This window comes from Solanum pennellii, chromosome 2 (assembly GCF_001406875.1).
Source record: "Solanum pennellii chromosome 2, SPENNV200".
In the NCBI taxonomy this organism is placed as follows: Eukaryota; Viridiplantae; Streptophyta; class Magnoliopsida; order Solanales; family Solanaceae; genus Solanum; species Solanum pennellii.
The window spans coordinates 38,364,524-38,390,532 of NC_028638.1; the positions used below are offsets into that span (position 1 = coordinate 38,364,524).

At 28.6% G+C, this 26,009-nt stretch overlaps 3 protein-coding genes across 3 annotated transcripts; 1 reads left to right on the plus strand and 2 right to left on the minus strand.

Annotated features, from left to right (window-relative positions):
* Positions 1–779: 779 nt before the first annotated feature.
* LOC107010369 lies at positions 780–1,451 on the minus strand. The gene has a single exon (XM_015209647.2). It carries the CDS (start codon positions 1,297–1,299, stop codon positions 979–981), a length of 321 nt encoding a protein of 106 aa, XP_015065133.1. The 5' UTR covers positions 1,300–1,451; the 3' UTR covers positions 780–978.
* A 17,816-nt stretch (positions 1,452–19,267) lies between these two features.
* On the plus strand, positions 19,268–21,512 carry LOC107008988 (uncharacterized protein C594.04c). The gene is made up of 3 exons (XM_015208219.2): positions 19,268–19,567; positions 19,724–19,987; positions 20,910–21,512. Exons 1-3 carry the CDS (start codon positions 19,352–19,354, stop codon positions 21,384–21,386), a joined length of 957 nt encoding a protein of 318 aa, XP_015063705.1. The 5' UTR covers positions 19,268–19,351; the 3' UTR covers positions 21,387–21,512.
* A 1,368-nt stretch (positions 21,513–22,880) lies between these two features.
* LOC107008986 (cytochrome b561 and DOMON domain-containing protein At5g47530-like) lies at positions 22,881–23,897 on the minus strand. The gene has a single exon (XM_015208218.2). The coding sequence runs from the start codon at positions 23,895–23,897 to the stop codon at positions 22,881–22,883; it is 1,017 nt and encodes a 338-aa protein (XP_015063704.2).
* Positions 23,898–26,009: the final 2,112 nt, after the last annotated feature.

Genomic DNA, 26,009 nt, shown 5'->3' on the forward strand with positions numbered 1-26,009 from the left:
AAAACTTAGAGTAAAAGCGACTACTGAATAATGTGGCCAAAACAACCATTATTTTGTTGGTTATAATAACTCCAACTAATTTTTATGATAATGATGAAGAAACTATTCTATGACATTTTCGTATACATACAATGAGCTATTATTATATCTAAAACAATTCACTAAGCTCATTATTAGGTAGTTAACTATTTTGTATGAAACCTAATGATAATTAATTAACGTGATAATGATTTTAACATTTATTATGGGTAAAAATTGTTTTTTTGATAGTGATAGTCAAATTATTACATACATGTTTTCACATTATATTGTTTTCTAGAATGTTTGCTTGCACTGACGTGACAGTATGCTGATTTCTGGAATGCTTTCCAAATTTTATACTTTTACTAATTTAAACACTAAAAAAGATAGTCCTGAAAAAAAATATTAAATATTATATAAAAAATTTCAATAATAATAGTAGATGATTTTCTTTTATTAAACTATTTTAAAATAAATTTTGTTTCACTATTATTTCCGGCGGAGGGATAACACTAGTTAAAATGATTTTTTTTTTAATTATCATTACCTGAAGTCAAAATGAATTACGTTCCAGACTTCACAAATTGTAGCTCCTGATTTATGTACCTAACCTCACAATATATAAATTCTGAACTCATAATTTTAAAATATATCAACATAATTAGAAGTATTTGATTTATCATTCAACTAATGATCTCTGAATTCTAGATCTACAATTGACGCTACGCCTATGATTCGAACTCTAAAAGTTAGCTCAGCAGAAAAAATTATTCAAATTCATATAAGAAGATCACCGTCCATTCCCAATAAATATGACATTTTTACCCACTCTAACAGAAACTCGAAAAGGAAAAGAAGATGAAGATTCGCCAAAGCTTGCATTATATTCTTGAAGGATACTATACACATACTAATTAATTTTATGCTCACTTGAGTAAAAAAAAAAAAGAACTGCATTTATTTCTGTACATTAATTCTGTAAACTTGATGATGACGTGGAGGAGGATAATCATCAGTTTTACATCCTTCATCGAAATTCTGCGAGTAACTAACTGCATCATAATGAAATGTTAAAGTCTTCTTTCCGTACACATTCTTCCCTTCATTCACCAATTTCTTCAACAATCTTCTCCACGTTCTCCGGCAGCTGCTGCTACTATCTCGCCGGCGACACTCATTTATGCGCGAGTACTCGTCGTGCACCGGAATACACGACGGCGACATACAGCTGTAAAATTGAGACGCCGGCCGGCGGTAAATTGAATCAGTCGTCCCCATGGATTAAAAGAGAGTTCGATGAAAGTTTGTTTTGGAGTTTCTCTCTCACTATAATGTGTTTGTGGAGTGAGGATAGTGGGATAGAATATGTAGGACATGTTGTTTGCAACTGGTAGCAAATTTATCCGCACCACTTTTACGTGGGCCTAACGAATTTCCCTCTTTCATAGTTGGCGTTATAACTGTGTTATATAACTTGGTCTCACTCAATATTTAACGTCCTTTAATTTTAAACGTGAATTGAATTTATATAGAGCTAAATAAAAAATATATATACATATATATATATATATGTATCTACTTGTTTAATTTATATAAATTTAAGTTAAATGATATAACTTTTATTATTAAATAATTGTATTTAGGCATCCAATCCTCACATGTAGACATAATTTTTTTCATGTATCAAGCACATGAAAATTATTTTTTGATATAAGATACAGTGATATTTGATTTCAAAACCTTTGTCTGATTCTATGAGATCATCAAATTTTGAACAAAATTCAATTTTTAAAATTTAATAGTGTCTCAACATATTTACGATTTTATAGTTTCATTACACCAAAAAAAGGAAAGTGAGAATTTTAAGCAGATAAGTAAAATTGAAGTTTGGTTATATTTTAGAGTTGTGTCAATTCAGAACTTATTGAATGGATGTGTAACTAACTGCACAAATCACAATTATGCTGGCCGATTTATGGTTATAATAGATCTAGCACATGTAAATAATTGACACCAACTATAGATTATAATTGATTTATACATTGAATTATTTAGAAACTCTTAATTTGTCACGTACAATTGCTGTTATGGTTCTAAGAGTTGATTAGTGAGATTTACGAGTATCATTAAACATTCATGTGTGTGATTTCACCAACTAAAGCATCGTATATGCTGTATAGACCAATAAACATAAATAATGTGTGGCAAATTTTGGTGTTGTCTTTGTTACTATTGATTATTTTAATTAATATAAATAAATAATACCTATTACAGATACTCAGTGGTCCTAGGCACTAATAATTATTAATCATCCCAACCTCGAGTTATTTGCGTTCTTTTTTTCTTTCAATAGAAAAGCTAAGGATTTTGATGAAATAAAAATTAATTAAATTATGCTTATTTCTAAAATTTTAGCTATTCGATATCTGATTTGGCATAAAATTTCACTTAAAAGATAAAACATTTCCTATCATATACAGTTAATATTATTTTCAAGACTCAAACTTAGATCTTAATTTGTTGGTTTGCTATTAGTTGGATCTGTTCTAGTTTATGGTAATTATATGTTACGGGAAAAATCATTTCTAGTTGAGATATTTATAGAGTCCTTAGTTTTATGAGCGACAAGTTTATGGCTTTTTATTATTTTGTCATCTCCTTTATTTTATAGTAGTAACTAGTAAGTATGATTTAATGCTCAAAATTATATTTGAATTATTAGTTTTCACGAATTTTATATTTTAATTGTCTGTTTTTTTTCTTTACTTGAACTATAATAATTTATATGTTAAAACATACTTCAACGTAACAATCAGTTTGTTCCATTTCCCTACATGAACAATTATGATATTTCATGAAGAAAAACTGAACAATTGATAGTTAAAGTATATATTAATATATTAATTTTTCTTGATATATATATAGTTCACATAAGAATACAAAATACTTAATAGTTAAATACTAAACTTACAAAAAAATAATTCAAACGTGTACTTGATCATTGTCGTTTAGTTGGGAACAAGTTATTCCGAAATAAGTTATCCTGTTGGTAGCAATTTTGGGATAACTCATTCCACCATATATATGAGATTACTAATCTCATCACTGTGATATAAATAGTGGGATAAGTTATTCCAACATGACAACCAAACAAGATACAAAATTTTTATCCCATTATTATTTTCTCATCCTATCACTATTTATTTCTATCTCCTCGCACCAAACGATTATTGTACTGAATCTACTAAATATTCAATAAGTAAGATGAATTAATGATGCCAGCATGCCAGACCATAATAGCTTTAAAATAATTTCAACCTCAGCTGACCTACTTATACGTACTGTTTGAACTTTTGATGGACAAGCTTTTTCCATTGTCCTAAATCTCTTGGCTTAAAAGTGCACAAAATTTAATGAACGAGCTGGCCATATCAATCTTTATGTAGCCTATTAAGTAAAAAGGCAACTAAAATTTAAAAAAAAAAAAAAAAAACTAGTACCATGTACTATGATTTAAAGTAACATTGCTAATGCCTAATTAGGTGCAATTTCTAATTGGTTGTTGGATCAATAGGTGTCATAATAACAATAAATTCTCGTTATTTGCCTGATTTTATAAAAATTTGACCTACATTAGGTTTATTATACAGAGATATTATTATATCCTGATCACACAATAAATTACAAAATACTTTATCGTGTTACAACAAATTGAACTTGCTCTATGTTATATATAATTTACACTATCATCTCTCTCTTATTGGGTGTTGGTGTTTGAATTTTGTTGTTTTGATTGATGTTCTAAATTAGTAAATTAAGTCATGTGAACTTTGTTAGAAGAAAACCAAAGGCATTTTGCCAGCCCATACCCACCGATAACTTTGGTAGGGACTTTGGCATTCTTGTCGTTACTTTGTCACCTTTCCATTGCCAGAGATGTTTGTCACCCTGTACCACCAAAAAAAAAAATTGAACCAAAATTCCTTTTTTTTTTTTGGTAAGTTATCTATTTAATCGATGGATCATAAATAATTATATTCACTAAGTAAATATATTTGGTATAATATAATATTACTCTTTTTATATCAATATATGACTTTTTTCATTTTTAATTTATTCAAAAAAGAACATTGATATTTATTTTAGTAATAATTTAATTTTAAAATATTTATTTATGAAGTAACTTTTTGTCACGATTCAAATCATCGTAATTGGCATCCACTCTAGCACTCTCATGGGAGAACCACTGCTACCATCCAACTAAAGCAAATAATCTAGAATTAAGGTATTTAAGTTACGAAAGGAAGTTAAATAAACTAAACAATGCGAACAATACGCCTAAAACCTGAAAGTCAATGTACCAAAACTAGAAACGAGAACCAAAATATAATGAAAATTTCTCGTGAATTATTCAACTAACTAAAACAAAGTCTAGGTCTGAAAATGGTGGACATAGACTAATGAGAATTGGCAGCCCAGACGATGTGGTTCACCTTTGAACTCGAAGCGATCACCGATCTCCTAAGCGAGGCCTGCCAACAGTCGCGTGAAAATGCTCAGTACTCAATAAAAATAAGAACAAGTGCAGAATGAGTACACAACCACCGTGTACTGGTAGAATCACGCGATTATCCCACAAGCAATTACAACATTATAACACATGCATAAATATCAACATATTCCATACTATCATAAGATTCAACATCACAAGTCACATGTTTCATCACATAGTTGGTCCTATCACGAAATCCAAAGTCAAATTATTAGCATGCCGGAGCGTGACAATCAAACCCAATTTCTATGCCGGAATATGGCAATCGATCCCAATTAGCATGCTGAAACATGGCAATCCGATCTAAGTTAGTGTGCCGGAACGTAGCAGCCGATCTCAATCGCACATCACAATAAAACATCAACGTCACTCATTCAATCATGATTTCATGGTATCGATGTTTATATATCTCCTTTCAACATCTATGATAAATATTGCAACATGCGTACATATACAAGTATCATAACGAAGCAAATCAAGTGTATATCACACAATCATAGAATCACAATCATCACCTACCTCGAATTCAAGCTTGAATCCCCTAAAGCACTTGTATCTTCCCTTCCCCAATTCTTTCCGCTTGTTTAGGTCTACCATAATCAATATACGCAAGGATGAAAAATCAAAGGTCTAATCACTACAAAAAAACACTGCATTCAGCAATGAACATCGTCACTAGTTTGTTGCTATTTTGCTCGTTGCTAACAAAAATCAGTCGCTAATTCGTCACTAAGTGGGTTTAGCAACAGAATTTGTTGTTTAGCTACAAAATTCTTCTGTCGTTAAATCCAATTTTTTTAGTAGTGAATTATTCGGATTATAACAAACCCAATAACCCTAGACCAATTCGAAGATTCTAATTCCCAAATTAGGGTTTTTTCCATCATAATTCTTAGATCAAAACCCTTCCCCATCGATAAGAACCAAAGAGAATAGGTTTTACGGATCGAAAACGGGTTCGGGGGATAAAAATCTTACCTTTAGCCTCAAAAATGGTGAAAACTATTAAGAACTAATTTGGATCGCCTCCTTAGCTCTTAAAGTTAAAAAAATACCAAATAGGATCGTTTTAGGGTTTATTATCGACTTTATAACGCGTCTGGCCTGCTCCAGGGACCCATCCTGCTGCAGCGGCACCGCTCTAGCAGCCCTAATAGAGACAGAATGTATGCCTTCACGAAAATATCATTTTCGAGAGTGCTACTCGTCCAAATTTGATTCCGTAAAGTGGTACAAGTTCGTTATCATCTTATCTATCTACTCATGTAATAAAATTCACAATTAGATCTGTTATTCATTACAAGATTTTCCCTACAACTTAATTATTCTGATTTCTTCCAAATGTGGACTAGATTGGGTAATTCCAAATTACTACGAAAGAGTTTTCTGGTCCCAATTCTTTCTTCATTGACTTTTTCATAACGACGGAATCAAGTCGTTACACTTCTAGCTACACATATATTTATAACTTATTTTAGACTATAAATTTTTTTAAAAAATAAACACTTCATGAGAAATCAAACTATATAAATTGAGACAGAAGGAGTATCTATAATATATATTACCTCCGTTTAAATTTGTTTATCCTACTTCTTTTAGTCCATATAAAAAAAATGATTTCTTTCCTTTTTTTAGCAACATCTTAATTTTAACATTCCACATAACATATTCAAAATCACAAAATTAAATGATATTTTAATATATTTTTAATTCAAAATCATGAAATTAAAAAAACTTCATTAATATTTTTTATATTCATATCAAATTAAAATAGAACAAATAAATTAAAATGTCTTCTTTGATCAGTCTAAAAAAAATATTACATTTTCTTATATGGTAAATATTTAAAGGTATAATTCCTCTTTTTATCCTTCTTGGTAATTTTTAAAATAATACTCTAGAAAAAAGATAAAAATAAGTGTACCTTTTTGTAAGGCAAATTGATAAACATTTTAAAATTTTTATTATTTCATAAATTTATATCCGATTAAATATTATCACATCAAATAAAACGGAGAGAGTGCTTTGCTATTTCTTTTTGTGTTTAATATGGTCTGACAAATGGCCATAGGATTCTCTTTGATTTGCGAAATTGGGTACCATCACTGGCACTGCTTCGACTGTTTGTTGTCACACGAATCACTCCAAATTAAATGGGACCCTCAGCAACGTGACCAAATCCAAAACTCTTTGTGAACCTTAATTCGAGGGAAATGTCCTTCCACCTTTATTCAACCAAAAAAAGAAAGAAAAAAAAAACCTCTATTCAACCAATCTTATCCTATAAAAAAATAAAAGAGAAAATTCACCTATCAGTCGTATGAGATTTTATTATTTTTTTTATCAATTTATGAATTCAAATTTTGCATTTTTTTAGTTTACAAATAGTGAATTCACTAATTTGTGAAATATAATGAAATTTCAAGTAATTTGTATTAGTTGTATATGTACAAAAAGCTAACATTTTGTACGCAAAGAAAAGACATTTATGACTCGTTTCTCAGAGTGAGACAGTCATGACAAAATACCATTAAACATAATTATGGGGTTTATTCATAAGGTTTATGTCTTATATTTTCATTAATCGTGTGGGTGATTAGCTTTGTAAATCCTCGATATTTAGGCGGTCTTTAACTGTTCAAAATTCATCACATTTTATAAGTTAATGATTGGGTTATTAGAACATTGTAGCGGAATTATTACGATACTTTAATTTATATATTTTTTTTGTATTATTTGTTAAAACTCCTCTTATACTTTTAAATTTTGTGATTTTTGTTTTTTTTTTCTCTGTTTTTCTAATATATAAAAATTATCATAATTTAAAAACTCATGGTGTAAGCCCCATGCCGTGAGACTTATAACTCACCTTAAATTTATAGTGTATGTCGCCCATGCTCAAGTAAAGAAAACACTGATTCATAAATGAACTTTTATAGGCAAAATATGTAGTTGATAATGTATTAAACAAAAATGCTAAAAAGAGCTAAGGGAAAATCATGTACTACCTTTTGTATGATGTACTCCCCCCGTTCAGAAATATTTGTCATGTTATACTTATCAAAAGTTAATTCGACTAATTTTTAAAGGTAAATTAAATTACATTAATTTGATACTTTAAATAAAAAAATTAGATATTCTAAAACTAAATGGAAAATATTATAAATTATAATTTTTTCATATTAATATGATAAAAAATGAATCATAAAATATTAATCAAAATTTTTATATTTTAACTCTAAAAATAAAAACTGACAAATAATATCGTCCTACTAAGGGAGTAAGTAAATAAACTATAATAGAGTTAGAATATTGCAGTGAACACATCAAAAATGATCTTAAGAAAAGGGGCAACCATAAAAATAATTTTAGCCCAATACTTTTTATTTTTGCAAGTGGACAGATGTCAGACTATTCATGATTATTTCATCCCTTTGAAAATGTTGTAACTTGTGCTATTCATGAATGAAATGTCCAAATTTCTTTTCATGGTCCTTGTTTTTTATTCTAAATTATCTTCAGCCTTCTTACATAACTGCATAGGCGACAAAAACAAAATTCAATAAAAAAAGTTTGCATGTATATATATTATATTAATATTGTATAAATTATGTATATGATATATAATTTTATATATATAAGTTGTATAAACATGCATATATACAATTTATATAATATCATACATTACAACAGTTCATCTCTAATGAGTTGATCCTTTTTCCCCACCCGGGTCAACTCAAACCACATCTAAACATTCTTTTAGTTTAGATATGAATTTATATGTTTCGATTCTTTTGATACCATTATTCACTTAAAATGATAAGTTTATGTCAGGTTGAATTTTAAAATAGGATAAATTTTAGGTCATATAGTTTCAATATGAAATTTCAATATATTCCTCTTTAGTTTATAATTGAATTAATTCCTTAAAAAGTAACACAATAAAATAGGGTAAATTTTAGGAATCACATAGTTTCAATATGAAATTTCAATATATTCCTCTTTAGTTTATAATTAAATTAATTCCTTAAAAAGTAACACAAACCGGATAAATAATATGTATCTCAGATACATTAAAAATTAGCTCGGATACATTATAAAATAAACGGAATACATAATATGTAGCTCGAATACATTAATATGTAGCTTGGATACATAAAAAAAAGAAGAGATTTTAAAGGTATTTAGAAATAGAAGGGAATATTGAAAATAATAGGAATATAAGACGTGCATTTCATTAATTTTTCCTATAAAATATAAGCTTCGAAGCTCTTCAATGATGGATTATTTGAATTCTTCTTGATTTCCCAGGCTCTTTCTTTCTTCTTCTTCCATGACTGCTTTTTACTTCTCTGTTAATTTCCTACATTGTATTGCATCTTGATGATGTCAACTATTTAAAATTTTTCTAAGTATGAGAAACAAAATGATATTTCTTACTTGGTTACTTTAGTCATGAGAACAAAAGATGGGCTATGGAAGTCCAGTCCAGTCCTGGTCCAAATGAATGATGTAGATGGGCCCTTTAAGCTTTTGTTTGCTAAAGCCCATCAAAGTTTAGATTCACTCAATTGCGTCTGAAGGCCCATTTAAATATAACGGGTCCTTACCCGTTACAGAAAAAGTGACTTGACTGTAGTATCCATGAACCGAAAGCAATTGGTCAAACTTTTTTGCTATATAAAGGTATCAAATGAGTTCAATTTTGTTATATTGACATGTAAATTTGTATTCATTGGGCTTACTAGTTAACTTTCTATAACAAATGTAGCCAAGAAACGTTCAAAACATAGTAATTAAGCAACCTATTACATTAAATAAAATTACGTCAAAATCTATAATACTATAATATATATTACTGTTTACTGGTATATAATCCCTGTGAGCTAAAAATCATGATATAGCTTTTATAATTGGTCATTCGAACGAAAAGAGGCGTATTCAGAATTTCGAGATGATAAATGCACTGTTATAAAAAGATTGATCTATGATAAAATCTACCACCAATAAATTTGACCTCTAACATCAACTAAAATTTCATCATCACAATCATCAATATTACTATTAATCGTCATCCAACTTCACCATCATAAATTCATAATTATCATCACTGATATTAACCATCACCATCATGTCAATCACTACAACACCAATCCCTCCTCCACCATCAAAATTGTTATCAATATCTTTATTAGTTAGTAACACCAATCAGTGACGCTAACAAACGCTACAAACCATCTTCACCATCATTCACATTTCACAAACATAAATATTTCATTTTTTCTTATCCAATAATAATTCTACTGTTTTAATATTAATATTTACTAATATAAACTATAAAAAATTATTATGTTTATATTCTATTTTAATTCTTTAATATTAGATTAGTAGTTTTTGGTTTTGAGAAGGAAATCATGAAGTACTAAAACTGAGAGATTGCATATATGATATACATATTTATACATTATTCATTATTAAGAATATTTACACATCAATACGTTATTCTAACACGATGGTACAAGCTACAAGACGGAAGAGTAGATAATTTGACTTAATTAAATAGGCGTACGATATAGGTTCCAATTATTTTTTTCTCTTTTGCAAATTTATGAAATTGAAGATGAAGTTGTATTTAGTTTTTGAAGACTAATATTTTATTTATTGTTAGAGATAACGTACAATTGCTATAGATTAGGACAGTGATCTCTATTAGTTATACTTTTGTAGATAGTCGGTAACATTGGTATAGTCAGAAATTTTAATGTATAGCGTATTAAAATTTTATAAATCAAACTACGTAACATTAACAATTAATTTTCTTAATTAAAAAATATTCCAAAAATTTAAAAATCAAACTACATAATATTTAGCTTTAATATTCATGTTTATTTAATGCGAAGTGAATGGACAAAGAAAAAAAGGAGAAAAATTAGTGTAGAATGAAATCTCTTTATACTTCAAGATCTCATTAACCTCTGATAGCTAACAACAAGACATGAAAAATAAAAAAGTAGAATTAAATGAGTTTTATTAAAAGTAATTTTATATAGAGTCTTTATCACTTTTAGTAACTTTATAGAAAAAAAAATATTTGCTAATTATTTTAAATTAAATAATTACTTCGAAATTTTATTTAAATTTGTAAGAAAAAGAAAGAAATTCAAACATAAATCAATCAAAAAATCAACTGCTACTAAACTTTTTTATCCATTTAATTTTTTATGTTGCAAGTCTCTAATTTAATATAATTAATTAGATAATATTATTTTTGCATTTTCTTAAACACAAAAGATGTATTAAGTATGATTTAGAAGTTAATTAGAAGCTTTTTTGAGAAAAAAAAAAGACAATTGCAGTTTGGGTGAATTTAACCAAGTGGGTGGCAAAGACTACAGCTTTGGCTGAGCAATAGAAATCATTGGGCTAAGAATTTCGTTTAAGGGTGTCCAAAATGTATTCTTTAACCATTTGAAATATTATTTTACTTACATCTCTGATGAAGGGTTTTCAATTGGACACCCTCAGCCAAGTGTACTTCGCCCCTGGGTGGTAAACAAATGTGTATTTATTTAACAATTCTGCTCAATAGAAACTACAGAGAATTCTATGATAACTGAGTCTACTTCTCAACTTTAGATTTCACCTCTTTCTACCGCAACAACATTCCACTCTGAGTCTTTTTGCTACCTTACCACACTCTCCACTTTATTTTTCCAAAAAGCTCAAACTAACAAACTACCTGACCTAAAAAACTCAATTTTTTCCTATCATCAATTGTTACAATCTATTCTATCATATTAATGGAACACTTGCAGCTACCTCCACCATCATCATCAATACCAGAACAAATCGCTCATGATCAAATGAATTATGTTAAGTCGTTACAAGCAGATCAACTCCTGCTAAGTTGGATCTTTTCTTGTGTGACTAGTTTAGATACCGTCTTCGACGTTTGGATTGTTTTTTCAAATATATTTTACATAAGCAATAGTGTTCGAATAGTCAAATTGCACATCACCTTGCAAAATATGATTTTTGATAACAAACCACTGACTCAATTTCTTTTTAAAGCCAACGCTATCGTTGATGAGCTTGTTGTAGTTGACACACATGTGTTTTCTGATGAATTATATACCACTATTTTTCACTTACTTTCTTGTAATTACCACCACATCATTACAATATTACTGTAGAAAAGTTATATGTGTTCTTTTCTGATCTCTCTAGTATATTTATGACTCATGATATCCTCATTAGAAATCTCGATACCAAATCTCCATTGTTGTCGATATTATGGCCAAAGACCTTCATCTGCACGTCCCTCTTCTTAGAAGGTTGTGTGCCAGTTTAAGTTCCAACTGAAGCAGGATAAATGAGTGAAATCAAGGTTTCTACAGCAAGCTTTTTCTTTGTAAGTTGAAAGAGAACAATTATGTGTTCAAGTTAAAGTGTAGCAAGATAATTTTATAGAGAAGGTAGAGGGAAACATGCAAAATTATAAAAAAAAAAAAAATCCAAAAGTGTGAGAGTTAAATCTCTACGTTGAGATTTCAATATGAAAGATAAAAAATAGAGACGCTTAAACGAGACATTTCTCATATGACAAAGGGTTCAGTAACCTATGCAGAAAGTTCTAGCTCTGATACCAATTTGAAAAAAAAATTTATTTATAAACTCCTGTCTTTTACTATATTAAATATATAGAAAACCCTATTTATAATACTAACAACTGGGATTAGAATTCTCTCTAACTATTTCCTCTGTCCCTTGTTATTGTCCATTTTTGAATTAACACACCTATTAAGAAAATAATGATTGATATAGTGAGTTTAACATTTATCCCTATTAATTATAAAATTAATGAATTAAAAGTTTAAGTTTTTCAAGAAATTCTACATATTTCAAAGTAGTTGTTGACACCCAATTTTGGCCTAACATTTTAAAAATTCGTGATTTTGAAGCTTTATTTATTTAATAGCAAATTTTGGTCCGATGATTTTAAAATTCATACATTTTGAGTCAAATAAAAAAAAAATCTACCTTTCCCACATTGTCTCTCAAACAATTTTCAATTTTGCAATAGTCCCACATCGGTATTTCATCCTTTTGAGGATTTTTGAGTTTCTATATAAGCTCACTTCATTCACTATTTTTAGGAGAGGATTTTGGAGGGGAAGATTAAAGAGTACCCATAAAATTTTGAGAATTTTTGGTTCCATAGCTCAAATTTTAAAGTGTTTTTTTGTGGTTTTTCGAGTTGAGGAGGTGAAGTCGTCTCCAGGTAAATTTTTTTCTTTCTTAGCCTTGTTTTATTTAATTCCTAGCTCTTTTATGTTTTCTGTTTATTATATGTAGCTTGTTTTGTTTTTTAGTTTAATGTAGTTCTAAAAGTCAATTAATATTTGTGTTTATTGTAGTTTTAATATTAGTATTATTTTACGGTTTGATGTTTATTTATTTATTATTATTATTATTTTAAAATTGTTAGTCAACAATTTGCTATCTTAACTTTTCAGGGTTTTGTTATTATTCTATTTTAATGTTATTTTTAATTTTTATATATTACGCTATTGTTGTTTCCATTTCTAATTATGTTGTTTTGGTTTGGTTGTTGTTTTCCATATTCTCTTGGGATAAGTTTGTTATGTTTTATTGATGTTCAGGTTATATTAAATATATTTGTGAAAGGGGCCAATGAAAAATCTATCCGTCGGGTTTAGAGGCCTTTCCATTTTAAAAGACGAAATTTTAATTTAAGTGTATATATAATTTTAGTTGTTGGAATTGGCCGATGAAGAAATTACCGTCGATTTCCAAGGCCTCCCATGTTAATAAGGTTTTATTTTTAAGTTATTATTTGAGTTATTCATTTTTATTTATATTTATTTAGCACTAACTCTTTTACTAAGTGTCTTTACAGGTACCCGGAGGTGCTTCTCCTTAAAATTATTCAAAAAATTTCGAATCGTACTTTATTTCATTATTATGTGAATATTGACGTTAGGCATACTTTAGGCGATTATTATTTTATTTTATTGTGTATATTGCATGTTTATCATATTTGTATATTATTATATTCTTCCTCAATTTGAAAAAAAGAATGAATTCAGTCGGGAACCACAATTGTGGATTCCGAAGGATGCCTAACCCCTTCCCTTCGAAATAACTTGAACCCCTTACCTAGAATCAATTTGGTTTGGTAGATTAATAATTGGTTTCCTAGTTTTCCTAAAATTAGGTGGCGACTCATTTTTAAAACTCGTTTATTTTTTTAAAACTTTGTTAAAATTGAATCAATTAATTATTTTTTGAGTTGCCGCGATGTTTCGCCCTATTTTAACAGAGTAGGGATGTAAACAGTAGTTAATGAAGGTATAATAGGTAAAAAAAATTTATCCTTTCTTGATCTGTCAAATATGACAAGTAAAATAAAAATTAGAAAAAGTTTAGGAAAAATAACTTAAATACACAACTATAAGTTTTTTATTTTCTAATTTTCCCTACTTTTTTAAAAAGTTACTTAAATCCCTTTTTTATTTTGTAATCATAATACTGTAGATACATAACATTCTCTCTCATCTGACACACGTTTCCCCTATGTCATGTCTATTTTTTCTCCACAAATACATTCAATCAACTGAATCCTTTTTAACCATAACTACACTTAATATCAATTTTGAATTTCAAATTATTACTCTCTCAATCAAACACGTTTCTTAACAACCAACAGTACTTGTATGAGACTCCATACAATTTTTGACACTTGAATTTGTGGGCCCGTTTATACTCTTTTATCACCATTTCTATATTTTTACCTTCCACTCACCACCGCTGCTTAGTTCTCCTCATTCGCACCCCTATTCTTTTTCCTTTTCTTTATTTTTATCTTTTTTTATTATTTTTCACGAAATGCAGTTCTTTAAAAATGTAAATGTGAAAGATGCTGAAAATATATTCTTTCTTTTGGTAATTGAAAAAAAGTTAAAACTAAAAGACAATAAATGATATATTAAAGCATGCACTTATATACAAAGAAAATAAATGAGGTTGACACGGTCTAATAGAAGTTAATTATTTTATTTGACTATTTTTTATTCACAAAATTTCTGAGAATATTTAATCATAACTAAATATTAATGAAAATATTAAAATTAGAGATGATTGATCATGCTAAATTTAAGTAATTTTTAGGTATACATACTTAAAACACTTTTAAATGCTTAAGTTAAATTTAGAAATAAAAAGATAAAAATGTTGAAGAGAGATAATGTTTTTTATTTAAAAAATTAATAAATAATTTATTTGTTGGAATAACTAGAATATCTTCAAAATTGGTAATATTAAAAAATATACTTATTATCCAATATTTTTAATAGTATCAAACAGACACAAAACACCAATAATAGTATTAAACTAAGTCAAAACTCAAACTAATTCTGTTTCATTCACTTTAGAATATAAATTATTAGACGCAATTATTTTTAATAAAAAATATAAACTATTTATCTAAATAACATGCAATAATCAGTAATTTGACTTAAAATAAACTTCTCCATAACTACTTATTCAAAAATAACAAGCAAACTCATAAATAAAAATAAGAAAAAGAGGACCTTTTTTCCCTTCTGTTTCGATTTTATTTTATACAACAAATCTATTAAATAAAATGACGTATTTGTACCATGAATTCAATCTAAAATTGATTTTTTTTAAAAAAAAATGTATTTGGAAGTTAATTTTATTTTTATTATTAGATAGAAAAATGAAAAAGAAAAAAAGAAAGAAAAAAGAAGAGGGGTGGGTGGATAAGGGAAGTGGGTGGGATGGTGGGTAGGAGGTAAAAGAGTATAAATGGACCCACAAATTCAAATATCAAAAATTGAGTGGAACCTCACATATCTATTGTTGGTTCGGCCTTTATCATCTTAAATTTTTTTGAAAATTAAACAAGTAATTAGAAATGAAGATAATAACAAATTCTAACTAAACATAAATAAGTCAATAAGCATAAATAATAATATACTGATTTCAAAATTTAAAATATAACTTCAAGTTGAATTTAAAGTTTCATAATCAAATATATATATATATATATATATATATATATGAAGAACCTATAGAAGGTGACGTGACACCTCTCTATTACCTCCATTCATTTTTTATTATTTTCTTTTTTTTACTTGACATTTTTTCTTATAAAATCATCTTCTTAACTTGTACCTGTTCAATTATATAAATTTTATTCTTAAATTAGTATTAATAATATTCACAACTCCCAAACCTTTCATGTTCATAACTTTTTAAACCTTTTACATTTATAACTTCTAATTATTTAATGTGAAAGGTCACATTAACACTATAAAATCACAATAAAACTGTGTGTTATTTTGTAGTCATCTTTGGTTAGAGAATTAGTAGAAGACATGTTACAATATTTGTAAGCTTTGAAGTGCATTATTTTTTTCAAATATTATTTCATATATTACTTTTAATTAGCAAGAAAGGCTAATATGTTAGCATATTTTTATTTCTTCTAGATAAATTATTTTATTTTGTTATCTTTGAGATTCATTTTATGGCTAATAATGTATTTGTTATTATTTCTCTTGATTCTTATAGATAGGATGAAATGATAACATCAAGTGAAGGAGATTAATGGATTTTGAGCTATATATATATTGATTATTCTTTATTTTTTTAAGTGCTTAAAAAATGTTTCTATTATATTATTTCCTTTTGAATTATGTATGTTTTTATCAAAAATGATCATGTGGGAGAATTTATTATTAGATGTAATTTTCCCTTTTTTTTTATGAGATATAATATTTTATTTGTTATCTTTGAGATTCATTTTAGGACTAATAATTTATTTATTATTATTTTTCTTGACTCTTGTATATAAGATGGAATGAAAATTCAGAGATGGAGATAAATGGATTTTGAGCTATATATATTGAATATTCTTTATTTATTTTGGGTGCTTAAGAAGTAATGTTTCTAGTATATTATTTATTTTTGAATTATTTGTGTTTTGACAAAAATGATTGTATGTGTTTAAATGAATTTTTCTCCTTATTCATTATCTTTTTGTTCTTTTGGTAGATAATTTTTTGACTTATTTAATTATATTTTGCCGATTGTATGAGATATATCTATAATGAAAATGGTTAGACATTCTTGCATAATTTGATTTTACAAGGAAAAATAATTTGATATATCTAATATAATTACAACTCTTTCTTTGTTGAAATCATACATTTAATATTACTTGTTTGTGTTGGTGAATATGTAAATCCTGAGTTTTTTAAAGAAAAATATTTAATTAATTATCTTTAGACCTCTATATGATTTTTAGATAATTTGATTATATTATAATGATAACACTCTTCAAAAATAATTATTTGCTCAGGTAAATTCATCTCTCACTTTTTAATTGACAATATTAGTTTATTGTGTTTGTGGTGTATAATATTTTAAAACGTAGAGTAGAAAATGAGTAAATGAATAGTGATATGCTACTTGAAGAAATACGTACATATACTTCCATAGTCCGGCGAGACAATTTTTATCAACAAAAATGATAGAACATAAAAATGTAAAGTTAATTTATAATTTTTACAATACAGTTGATTTAATTAAAAACAAATTATTTATTAATGTGTAAAATTGCAATCCTCAATTTTTCATTTTTGTTGTTTTTTAGAAGATTTCAAGTTATCTATTAGTAAGTCAAGTTGCCGTTTTTATATTTTTCATATTTGTTATTTTTCGGGAGTTCTCAAGTTATTTCAAAATTGCGATTAATTTATAATTTTAAAAATATAGTTGATTTCCTTCCTTTCTATTTACTTATAATAAAATATTTGTCTCAATAACTCTAATTTGTTTGTCTTTTCATTTTCTATAATTAATGTTCTTTATTAGTGTAATAACTAATAATGAACAAATATTACTCCTATTATGTTACAAACAAGTTCATAGCCATATTATTAGTCCTCTTAGTTACTGTAACTCTTTATTTTTAGGAATTTATTATATTAAATGTAATATTTATTTAAAATGTGAAATACTATTCTATTTTTGTGTTTGAGCCAAACAAAACTAAAAGAAATAGGAATTTGTATGTGTCATTTTTTGAATCTTTTTTGCGTAGCTATTTTTCTCTCTTGTTCTCTTTTTGTTATTTTTAAATTTTACATTATTTTTTTCAATATAAGTTGTCCCAAAAAATAATTGAATATCTAAATCTAAATATAATAATAAGATATGGATTTAACTAATTAAGATTATTATTTTTCATCATTTAATGTTAACTTTTTTTAATTTAAAATTTAATTATTAAAAAGTTATCAATACAAATATTAAATTAATCTAATATTGTACAATAAAAATAATTAAAACATGTGATGATTGGGTGATGACGAGGACAAGTAATAGTAATTGTGAATAATGATCAATAATAGTGTTGGCTAACTATATAGTCATGAATAATAACTATTAATAGCAATTTGAGTTACTAAGAACATAATTTAGAAGATTACAAATAAGCATAAAAAAACGACCAAATTTCAAGTTTACATAAATATATATAAATTATACCAAAAAATAAATAAAAAAGAAAAAGATGATCACAAGTTTACATTTCAGTAGTTCTAATTTTACCCATTTCTTATTACATTCTCTTTTTCTTTATGAAATTTAATTTTAATATTTCACTTGCAGAAGTTCATATATATTGATTTCTTAATTAATTTCATATTTAATCTAAATATTTTTTATAACTTCTCTTCTATAAAATTATGTGATTAACAAAAAATTCCTTTTATTAAAATAATTATTGATATTAATATGTAATTTTATTTCATTTTTTTTCATAACCGCGTGAAGCGCGACCAAATATACTAATCTTCAAACAAATGAAAAGCTATTCTAAATAAAGAAATAACTTTTTTATAGATCAATTTAGTGCAGTAGTGCCACGATAAAATCATAGTTTTTTTAACCAAACTTTTAGAATACGCTTATTTGAAAAATAATTACTTTTTGGAGGATATATTAGTGTTTCGTAATCATTTATCTAAATATTTTTGTCAATATAAAATAGCAGCTTAATTAATATTCTCTCCGTTCGATATTATTTGTCATAATTTTTATTACTAGAGTCAAATTATAAAAACTTTGACTAACATTTTAAGATGAATTTTTTCATCATATTAATATACAAAAATTGCAATTTATAGTACTTTTCATATAGTTTTAGAATATCTATTTTTTTTTAAAAAATATCGAATTAATGTGATCTAATTTACGTTTGAAAATTAGTCAAATTGACTTTCGATAAGCGCAATACGACAAATAATTCCGGACGAAGGGAGTACTTCAAAAAGTAAATAAAATACAATACCTTTTTAATTTCTAAAAATAACTTCCTCCATTACTCAAAATTACTCTCTCTCCCATTTCTTTCATATCATTTTTAGAGTCAAATAATAAGAAGTTTAATTAATATTTTATGTATATTTTTTATCACATTACTATTTAAAAAGTTATAACTTTTAATATTTTTGAAATTAATTAAATTAACTTTTAGAAAGCTGGTTAAACTAAAAAAAAAATCGAATTGAGTAATTTTATTGCTTAAAACTTAGCCAACCACGTCAAACTTTTTTAAAAATAAATAAACACGTGTTTTTGGCCAAACAAGCTATCACACAACCCCATTTTTGGGGGCTTTTATCACTTGCCAAATTTTCAACCATAGTCACTGCTGCTGCTGCCATGGCTACTCATAGCAATTTGAAGAATGCTTTGATTGCGTTTCTTGCTCCACTTCCCTCTTTACTTTTCTATCTATCTTTCCTTCGCCATTATCATGAAGATCATCCAATCTACAATTGGTGTTACCACCACCCTATTCTGTTTGCTAATGTCTTGTTTTTCTTCAATGTCAATATCCTCTTCTATGCCATTAGTTATATCCAATCTAGTCACTGGGTAATTTTATACTAACCAATTTCTTGTTAGATTTGATTTGGGTTTTTGTTGAAATATGGTAATTTGATTTGTATTCCAAAATTTACTAGGCTAACTTGGATTTTATCATTTCGGGCTATTTGATGAATTGGGTTATTGTTGGAATTTGATTTTCAGATGATAGATTTGTTCTGGACTGTGATTCCAGTAATGCTAGTGCATTTCTATGCAAATCATCCACTGGCACAGTATAATGTATGGAGGTCTAAGGTGGTTATACTTTTGACTTGGATTTGGAGTATAAGACTTACTCATAACTACTTCCGTCGCGAGAATTGGCAATGGGGACACAGGCAAGATTGGAGATTTACAGATATGAGCCACCAGTATGGCAAGAACTGGTGGTGGATATCTTTCTTTTTTGTTTATTTCTCTCAGCAGGTGAGATTCTTTATCTGTTTGATTAAATGCCCTAATGAACTCAGTTCTTTGTTTCTTTTCTGTTCCTTATTTATTATACTAATGGCTAGAAACTGTGTAAGCCTATGAACAACAGATTAGCAAGCAGTCATCAATTTATTGTTGAAATGAAACACATAATTTGTTCGTGAACTATTTATTCATTCAGAATTGAGGACTTTGTTTAGATGGTATTAGAAAATATGTATGATCATTTATGCAACTTCACTCAATGTCAGACTTCTATTCTAGTAATTTTGTGATGCAATGAGAACTGAGAATTCAAAGCCTACTGATATTGCCTGTTTTAGAGTTTTCTTTCCCTTTGATATAGCATACCTAATTGCTTTAATAGATTGTCATGTTGTCTTCAAGTGCTCAATCAAGCCATAAAAGAGTTTGCCTCACAAACAAGAAATGCTTTCTAAGTTCTTCCCTCAAAGTTTTTGTTGTTTGGATGATACCATCTCTAGTTTTGATACCAAACACGGTTCTATGAATTATTTAGTCCATTTATGTTTTTATAAGGCAATTCTCAGATGCAAAATGATCCATTATTTCACAATTACCACTCACTTTAGTTAGTATTTTCTACTTGCGCGACGATATAAACAAAAACATTGTTTGCTCAAAAGCATGGTACTGGTAAAGATCATACCATGGTGGATTTTCACTGAAGGACCAACCTTCTTGGCCTTCGCCAAGCATTAGCAAACAGCTTTCCAAGCATTTTCGACAGCCATTTTATTGTTTGAATTAATTGTGTAAAGTCAAGTCTGGTTGCTGTAATATCTTGAAATGTGACAAATTGAATTTGCAGTTCGTCTGGTGGTGGAATGGAGAGACATTAGTGACTCCTTTATCATACCCTATGGTTTTATTTATTTTTGACATTGTTTTGCAGATTTTTCTGATCGGTATATGCCTGCCTATGTATGTTGTCCACTCTGAAGACAAGCCATGGAATATCTGGGATTTCATTGCTGTATTCATCTGCTTGTCTGCCATTATAATTGCTTATTATGCAGATACAGAGCTCTACAATTTTGTGAGCAGAAACCAGAAACTAAAAGAGCTTGGCAAGCCAATGGTTCCCAATCTTGATGAAGGCCTCTGGAGGTATTCACGACATCCAAACTATTTTGGAGAGCAGTTATGGTGGTGGGGACTCGTCCTATTTGCCTGGAACTTGGGTCAGACTTGGACTTTTGTTGGTGCACTCGCTAATAGCTTGTGTCTTGCACATGTCACTGTGCTTGTTGAGAATAGGATGCTTAAGCAAGCCTACAGAGCTGAAGCATACAAGCTCTACCAAAGGACAACATCTGTGTGGATACCATGGTTCAAGTCATCCGCAAAAGGGAAAGATAAGGAAACTTGAGTCTATTTTCAATCTCTTTGGTGTCTTCCTTTGTTAAATGTCCACGATAAGATTTAGAATTATTGAATAAATAATCTACTAATGTGCATTCTAATTATGTGTCTTTTACAATTCATTTGCTTGCAACTGTCCCGTCTCATTCATCCAATAGCCTGAAAGCTTGCTAAGAAGAAACAAAAATATGAGGATTGTTCTGCAGAAACATGCATAATACATGTAAGAAGGTAGGAAGAAATCAGACCAACTGAAGCCAGATATCTCAACATGTATTATATGTTGAAGGGAATTCGAAGAATGGACAAAAACAACAACCAAATTACTTGCTTATATGTTTAAAAAACTATCATCTCCATACACTTGTAGTTTAGTCCAGCATAGAATTGAGAATTGTCCCCACTTCTATCTCACTGTACTTCCTGATGTTGTTTCTCAATCCAACATCTGTTTCTTCCTTCCGTCCAATTTGATTTGCGGCAAAATTTGCAACTGTTAGTAAGTCTGACATACAAAAAAATGAATATTTCTGTAATTCTTTCATTAGAATAGCGACAAGAGAATAATGTGAAACCTTTAATCCATTGAGATCATGCTAAAAGGGAGAGAGCTCAAGAACTTTAAGATTTGAGCTCATGATTTGTTACTGATGGCAGAATCATAGGCAAAGAAGTGCTTCATACATATAACTCCCAAGCTGGTTGTAGTAGTAAGTAGATAATATGATGAAGTTGTCTTGGTAGAAATATGACCTGTTTTACTGATCTTACAGATTTCTTCCTTCTAGTATCAGTCTCCTTTACAACACATAAAATTTCATACCTTGGGCTTAAATCTTATTCCGATACTTCCTGGAGAGCTGTCAATGGAAAGAAAAGCAAACAATATAGAAAGAAATTTGTTGAATTTTCCATGGCTACACTTAAGATAAAGCTTGATCTAGTAGAAGCATTGAAGATAGTCTTGGCCTCTAGAGTTGGAACTTTAGTTGTCTTCTGCAGCAATTTATCAATCAAATATTTAAGTCTTATTCCTGTTTACTTGCAACTAAAAGAACATTCTTATTTCAGTTTGCTTACAACTATCTCTTTTTAAAATCTTAGTTCAGTTGTTGGGGAAGTATGAGATCTTGAGAATGTAATCTTGATACTCCCTCAACCATTTCTCATGCTGAACAGATTTATTATGAGAGATCAGGACTTATGTTTGCAGTAGAAGGGTCTTTTTTATGAACTCGTTATGGAGTTATTTTTTTTTTAATCAAAAGAAAAGAGAAGGCACATTGCTCATGTGAAGAACCAGTACGTGGAGTTTGTACAGTTCACCGAAAATATTTGTATTAAAAAATAGAAAAACCATGTATATATAGGCCATGTTTTTAATAGGATTCATCAATCAATAACAAGTACATCTAGTCTAATCTCTAGAAGTGGAATGTACATGAAATTTGGGCCACGAATTAAACTATGCCTACAAAATTGAAAATAACTAGTTGCAACTCTATGCCTTGTCTTCTATACTGTTTGCATTAACTCCTTCTGGTGTAGCTGTTCCTTTGTTAGCGTTGAGGTAGCATCTGCAAACTTCAAGAACAGCAGCAACAAAGGCCAACGAAGCAAGAAAAGCAATGTAAGCATTCTTCCAAATCCCGACATCCATCATCTGGAAACCTTTGAAACAATTGAGAATTCCCATTATAATAGTACCATAACCAGTGCACCAGTGATAGATATTCCAATACACCCTGTATTTGTGTTCCTTTGATGGCCGTAGACGATGAGCTAACACTTGTAATGTTGCAAGCACTAAGAGTGCAGCACCAATGTACCTATGACAAGTGTGTTGTTTAACTGAAGAAGATTGTCTCCCAAGATAAAATCCCAAACCTCCACCAGCAATACCAAGAAAATAAGCTATACTTTGACAATAAATATGTAGATTGAACCACAAAGCTGGATAGTACTCTTGTAATGGTAGATATCTCAATCTAGCAAGAACAACACCAAGTGGCATCATCATTCCCCAACTAACCACATTGATAACACCATGTGCTATCTTTATCTTAGACCTTGAATTTAGTTTTACATTATGACTACTCATAGCCACAGTTTTCCCAGAATGGAAATTCAAAGTCCCAAAAGATCTCAAGTTATCTCCTGACATGCCATGACTTCCTGGTGTATCATCATCTTGTAGTGCTCCTTCTTGCCAAACATGATTCACAACATTGCTTCCATTCATAGGTAGTTCAAACCTCGCAAAGATAATGACTTGTCCATTGATATACTGGGCTGAAACATTATGAACCGTAAAGCTCAAGTCACCTTTCACAAGGGTGGTTCCATAGGTGTCGATAGGTGACGTGTATGCTTCGAGAGTGCCATCAGAACGTTGTAATGCAACAAAAGCCTGGGAGCCGATCATACCTGTAGATGTTGGGTTTATAGCCCAAGCAAGCCATCTTCCATGCTGACTTTCAGACTTCCTAAAGGCGATATCGACAGTACGAGAAGTCATGTCGTAATTCCAGTGAATAAAAGAATTCAAAGTATGAAGATGGCTGCATGAATCGTAGGATTTTCCATGGAACTGGAAATCGGAGCAGTTGGTTCGAGCATATGATGAGAGAAAGCATAGGAAGAAAAAGAAGCAAAAAAGCAAGAGGTTATTAGAGTATGCCATCAAGTAGGTAGTTAATTTCTTATGATGAGAGGGTGGTGTATTTATAATATGAGTGAACTAGGTTAGTCAAATTTGGAAATTAGGATCTATAATCCCATTATGAGTGGGAGTAGGAAAACTTAACCTTTTTTCTAAAAGATTAGTACTAATTTTGTAATATAAGGTAATTTTTTTTATAAAAAAACGCTTTTAATTTGAATATTTAATTAAACTAATCCCATTTATGGATGGACTAGGCTATACTAGAATCTGGAAGTAAATCACATTATGAATGTGAATAGGAAAACTCACTCACATAAAAATATTAGGAAATACTACTACTATCATTCTCTACTATAGAGATGTATAAGACGTCTCAATTTATGAGAAAGTAATAAAATAGTTTTAGATAGTTGGATCATTTGATCAAATATTTATGTACAATAGAGTGAAAAAGTAGTTACTTTCTAAGTTATAAAAAATAATGCATATACGAATTGTGGTAAACAATATGAAGGATGTAATAGATAGAAAATCACATATAAATTAGGCTGTGTATAAATTTATAAATTCCTGTATGAAGATTTTACTGGGAATATTTATTTGAGAATGTTCGTTGATATTCCGAAAAGAATAAAATTGGGTAAGTTAGGATATGACCCATTTTTAGTTTTTTAAGGATAATTAGAATACAATGTATTTGGGTGATTTAGTTTATAAAAGGGCAATTTTAAATATATACCATAAAGTAATTAGTTTACAATAAATATAGTCATGTTTTTATTACATAAAAAATAGCCAAAAATTATAGCAAAAAAATACACTAACTCACAACATAACTCGCAATAAGTCATAGGAAATATACATTAAATATATAATATATCTCACTTATAAATGAGTTATGCACTTACATTATTATATACACAAAAAGCTGAATATAGCTTAACTATATACAAAGTATACATTGATTATACATGAAGTATACACTAACTATTCAATCTCTATCAACCAAAAATCACTTCTAAATGGTTTTAAATTTTAGGTCTGAAATCCTCTCGATGTTTCAAGTCTTTCGGAAGAATAATAAGAAGAAAACGACACAAAGAAAAAGGAGGGAGGGAGGGGAGGGGGGGTCATACTAGAAGGATTATACAAATGTACCCGCAAATTATACAAATATGCAAATTAAATAAAATCTGTGAATTATACAAATGAAACAAGCTACAACTTATAAATATTCATACTATAATAATAGAGTATAATTAAATTCATCATAATGACTATATGCGAAAATTCCTCAAATACAGTTACATCCTAGTATAGTCCATAAAATTACTTTTACATAATTTAGCTAAGGTGTCCAATGCTTATTTGAATTGGTCAACAGAGGAGAGGCCCTAAAACACTGTCATGGCCACAGCCCCCTCTCAACTTCCAAAAAATTTCAAAGTAATTAGTACTAAATAATAGATTTTGAACCTAATTCAACACAACAAGAATTATCTCAAAATTTATTCCACAACTTCAAAATCGCAAATTACAAATGTGTGGTAAATTATAAGAGCAACATGTCAATCACTTTCAAAATATTTGATAATCTACTTTTGTCTTGATTCATGATATCTCATCAATTGAAATAATAGGTCATTAGTACTGAATCTACATCTCCACATCTCCATAGAAGATTTTATTTTGTTGTTTTCATAGAAATCAATTGGTGAAGTTTGACTAAATTTTAATTTGTAAAATAGTGTATAGAATCAAAATAATATTGTATTTGAGCTAAAAAAAATATCTTATAATTTTGTATAATCTTTTATATTGGTACTTGGCAGTCTAATATTGTATATGAAGAATGAATGTCTTGTATATTGTATACCAGATATATATTGCTTTATACCGAATTGTGTTTTGTGTATTTGGGTATATATTGTTATATATCGAAATTGTATTTTATATATATATATA